Source organism: Myotis davidii, unplaced genomic scaffold (assembly GCF_000327345.1).
Source record: "Myotis davidii unplaced genomic scaffold, ASM32734v1 scaffold268, whole genome shotgun sequence".
Taxonomy (NCBI): domain Eukaryota; kingdom Metazoa; phylum Chordata; class Mammalia; order Chiroptera; family Vespertilionidae; genus Myotis; species Myotis davidii.
Window position 1 is genome coordinate 6,009,077 of NW_006383015.1, and position 4,925 is coordinate 6,014,001.

At 33.6% G+C, this 4,925-nt stretch overlaps 1 protein-coding gene across 1 annotated transcript in view; it reads left to right on the forward strand.

Moving 5' to 3' along the window:
* Positions 1–332: 332 nt before the first annotated feature.
* KANSL1L (KAT8 regulatory NSL complex subunit 1 like) overlaps positions 333–4,925 on the forward strand; it is an 83,637-nt gene continuing 79,044 nt past the window's right edge. Inside the window, exon 1 of the mRNA XM_006778941.2 lies at positions 333–1,474. Within this exon, the coding sequence (XP_006779004.2) occupies positions 387–1,474 (1,088 nt within the window). The 5' untranslated portion in view covers positions 333–386. The remainder of the gene's footprint in view (positions 1,475–4,925) is intronic.

Genomic DNA, 4,925 nt, shown 5'->3' on the forward strand with positions numbered 1-4,925 from the left:
GGAGTCAAATATGCCGATTTTTGACTATGTGGGAGGTTGATGCCCCTAACCCCTGCGTTGTTCAAGGGTCAACTGTATTATATTCACAAATATTTGTCTAATACTTATTGTGCTAGGTAGTGTGAAACTTTAATTAGAGTTTTGGGTATAGGCCCACAGTCAGAGTGAAGAAGTGTAGTGCTAGTTGAATTCCTTATGAACTAGGAAAGAGCAGAGATAGTGTTAGGAATTGGGAAAAAAAGGACTTTGATTTAGTTAATTTTATAATCAGAAACGTTAAAAATGTTGCCCCTGGAAGGTGTATAAGCATAAAACTCTTTTCTAGATATCTGATTACTTATTTTTACATTGCTTTAGGTTTCCAGTAATTATCTGCAGGATTCGCCATGACCCCAGCTCTGAGGGAGGCAGCAACTAAGGGTATCTGCTTTTCGTCTTTACCAAGTACCATGGAGTCTGACAAGATGCTATGCATGGAAGGCCCAAGAACTATGGATGAAAAGCTAAAGGGAGACACTTTCTCTCAGATGCTGGGATTTCCAACTGCTGTACCTACTCTTAACACTAATTTTGTGAATTTAAAACATTTTGGCTCCCCTCAGTCTTCAAAACATTATCAGACTGTGCTTTTAATGGGTTCTAATTCTACATTAAATAAATACAATAAGAATTGTAAACAAAAGAAATTAGGGGAACCCAACTGCAATAAGCTGAAAAACATACTGTGTAATGGCAGCAACATTCAGCTCAGTAAAATTTGTCATTCTCATTCTGAAGAGTTCGTCAAAAAGGAACCTCTGTCAGATAACACAGGCCACTGCATGACAGATGTAAAAATTACTTTGGATTCAAATACAACCAAAGACACTAATGTAGATAAAGTACAACTACAAAACTGTAAATGGTACCAAAAGAATGCACTTTTGGATAAAGTTACTGATGCTGAGATTAAAAAGAGTTTATTGCACTGCGCTCAAAAGAAAATTGGGCCTGGCTATTCAAATGTGCCTGCTTGTTCCTCAGCTTCTGAAAAAGAAGAGGAAGTGAATGCTCGTTTACTTAATTGTATAAGCAAACAGAAAATTTTACTTAGTCAGGCTAGAAAAACTCAGAAACATTTGCAGATGCTCCTGGCAAGACATGTTGTTAAGCACTATGGTCAGCAAATGAAGTTTTCTATGAAACATCAACTCCCCAAAATGAAGATTTTTCATGAACCTACTACAGTTTTGGATAACAGTTTTCCTAAATGCACTGAAATTAAGCCAGACATAAATTTACTGACTGCCGAGAATAAATTATGGAATGATACAAAAAATGGCTTTGCACGGTGTACAGCTGCAGAAATCCAAAGATTTGCACTGTCTGCTACAGGGCTGTTGACTCATGTTGAAGAGGGTCTGGATTCTGATGCAACTGATAGCAGCTCTGATGACGATTTGGATGAATATACCATTAGAAAAAATGTGGCAGTGTAAGTGCAAAATTATCATTAGACTTTTTCCTGTTCTATATATAGTGGAAATTTTTTTTATTTCAAGATATATTAAAAAGAAATAGATTTTCTATAAGCTTAATGCCTTAATTTTTAAGTTATAGAACTGACAAAATTTAAACGTGTTATTTAAACTGCTATGTTTGAATATATACATGCTATTTAAAAAAAGTTATTTACCTAGGAAAAACCAACACAGGAATAATAAAACTACCTGGCTGTAAGTAAGCATTTTTCCTTTTCTTGAATAGAATAGGCTATAGACAAGGCCTAACATTTTGCTTAAGTGATCTAGCCAATATGTATATCTAAATCAAAAAATATAAAGTCTACACATAGGGAGCCCTCATTGACTTCAGAAGTTTATCAGTTGAGAGTATACATAAGTTGATCTACATTTATTTTAACTATTTATATATTTATGTTCAAAGCTTTCAGCTCTGGTCTTCACCAGCTTAGTAAATTTTTGCTAGATTAATGTAGCTAAAACAAACTGTAATGTCAGGTTTTAGATACCTATTGAATTCTTAGCATGTGCTGGACCCTAGTGAGTTTAAATATTCACAGCCTCTATCCTCTTGGAATCTAATCTACTTCAAAGAGGTTTCTAGATATGAAAACAAAACCAAAAAAACAAAGCTAAATACTTTCACTTATCATTGTTAATATTCCAGAACAGCTCTATCTCATGGAAATTTCTGAGATGATGGAGTGCTCTTTATCTGTGTTACCAGTAGGCACTAGCCTCATGCGGCCAATGAGCACTTGGTGAAATGCGACCAGAACAACTAAGAAACTACATTTTTAATTTTTTTAAAATTTGAATTACTTTTATTTAAATAGCCAGATAGAACACAGTTTTCAATCTCGCTTCCAGGGAATCTGGTAATGTTCCTAAATTTAAATTGATGCAAAATACTGTGTATACATGGTATTTTGGGAGGAAGAAGTTCAACATTTTTATCTACTTCTCAAAGATAAATGGGAATCATTATAGAATTAAGCTGAACACGTTATTTCTCATTAATAGAAAGGACAGTTTATTAATTTTTATAGGCAGGAATAAAATGTAAAGCACATCTTTTGGTGTTCTGTTATCACTATATTTGACATTTGTTTGAATGTGGGAGTTAATAGTTATTGAGCACATACTATTTTTCTGACTGACATTGTGGTGTTTATTTTATATATGATATATTGATTGATCTTTGGAATGCATAATTGATTTCTGAATGTTGAACCAGCCTTGCATACCTAGAATAAATCTCACTTCGTCATAGCATTTAAATTTTTTTATACATTGTTGAATTTGATATAGCTAATATTTTGTAGAGGATTTTGCATTTATCTTTATGAGACATATATATTTGTAGTTTTCTCATATGTCTTCGGTTTTTGTATTAGGGTAAAGCTGGCCTTATTGAATGAGTTAAGAAATAGTACCTCTGTTTCTATCTTCTGAAAGAGATTGTAGAGAATTGGACAGATTTCTTTAAATTTTTCATAGAGTTTATCAGTGAACCCATTTGGGCTTGGTGCATTCTGTTTTGGGATGTTATTAATTATTGATCCAATTTCTTTAATAGATATAAACCTATTCAGATTGTCTATTTCTTCTTGTGTGAGTTTTGATAAATTGTGCCTTTCAAGGACTTGCCCCATTTATCTAAGTCATCAAATTGGTGTATTTAGAGTTGTTTATTTTCCTTTATTATTCTTTTAGTATTCATAGACTTTTAGGGGATTTCTACTCTTTCATTTCTGATATTAGTTATTTTTTTCATCACTCTTTTTTATTTTTTTGAGTTGCCTATCTAGAGGCTTATTGATTTTACTGATGTTTTCAAAGAACCACTTTTTTGGTTTAATTTATTTTCTCAATTGCTTTCATGGTTTCAGTTTCATTGATTTCTGCTCTAATTTTTATTATTTCTTGTACTTGCTTTGGCTTTAATTTGCTCTTTTTCTCATTTCTTAAGGTAGAGGCTCAGATGATTGATTTTTAGATCTTCTTATTTCTAATATATGCATTTTAATACTATAAATCCTGTGCTTTTCTCTTGTGCTTTTCCCCATAAGAATTGTCTTCACTACATCCCATACATTTTGATGATTTGTATTTGCATTTAAGTTCATAATATTTTAAAATTTCAGTTAAGATTTCTTCTTTGTCCCACGTGCTACTTAGAAGTGTATTGATTAATCTCCAAGTATTTTGGGATTTTCCAGTTTGTTTCTGTTATTGATTTCTACTTTAATTCTATTGTAGTCTGAGAGCAGACATTACGCATATGATTTCTTTTTTAAAAACATTGTTAGAGTGTGTTTTATAGCCCAGAACATGGTCTCTTTTGATGACTGTTTTATGTCAGCTTGAGAAGAAGGTGTAATCTGCTGTTGTTGGATGTACTGAGCTCTTGAAGTCAGTTATTTTAGTTGATTCATGGTGTTTTCTGAATTTACCTGTATTTATACTGACTTTCTGCCTCCTGGATCTGTGCATTTCTGATTGGAGTGTTAAAATCTGTACCTATCATAGTGGATTAATTCATTTTTCCTTGCAATTCTGTCAGTTTTTGCCTCACGTTGTTTCATGTTCTTTTGTCAGGCTCATAGACATTAAGGATTGTTACCATCTTGGACTGTTGACCTTTTTATTGTTATGTAATGTCCTGATTTCTCCATCTTAACTTTGCCCTGAAGTCTGCCCTGAATGAAATTAATATAGCTACCCACTTTCTTTTGATTAGTGTTAGACTGGCATAACTTTCTTTATCCCTTTACTTTTAATCTGTATGTTCTATATTTAAAGTGAGTTTCTTGAAAACAACCGATAGTTGAGTCTTGTTTTTTATTTTTATTTTTTTTAATTTTTTATTGTTTTATTGCTTAAAGTATTACAAAGAGTATTTGAGTCTTGTTTTTTATATATATATTTTTTATTGATTAAGATATTACATATGTGTCCTTATCCCCACATTACCTCCTACCCCCACCCCTCATGCCCTCACCCCCCCGTTGTCCGTGTCCATTGGTTAGGCCTCTCTGCCTGCATGTAAGTCCTTTGGTTGCTCTTTCCCCCTTACCCCCACCCTCCCCGATCCTCCCTCCAAAGCCCGACAGTCCAATCAATGCCTCCCCGTCTCTGGATCAGTCCTTGTTCATTAGTTTATGTTGTTCATTATATTCCACAAATGAGTGAGATCATGTGGTATTTATCCGCTCTCCAGTTCCATCCATGCTGTGGCAAATGGTAAGAGTTCCTTTTTCTTCTTCCTCTTCTTAAAGAATACCTTTCAGCATTTCATATAATGCTGGTTTGGTGGTGATGAACTCCTTTCGCTTTTTCTTATCCGTGAAGCTCTTTATCTGACCTTCTATTCTGAATGATAGCTTTGCTGGATAAAGTAATCTTGGTTGCAGGGACATT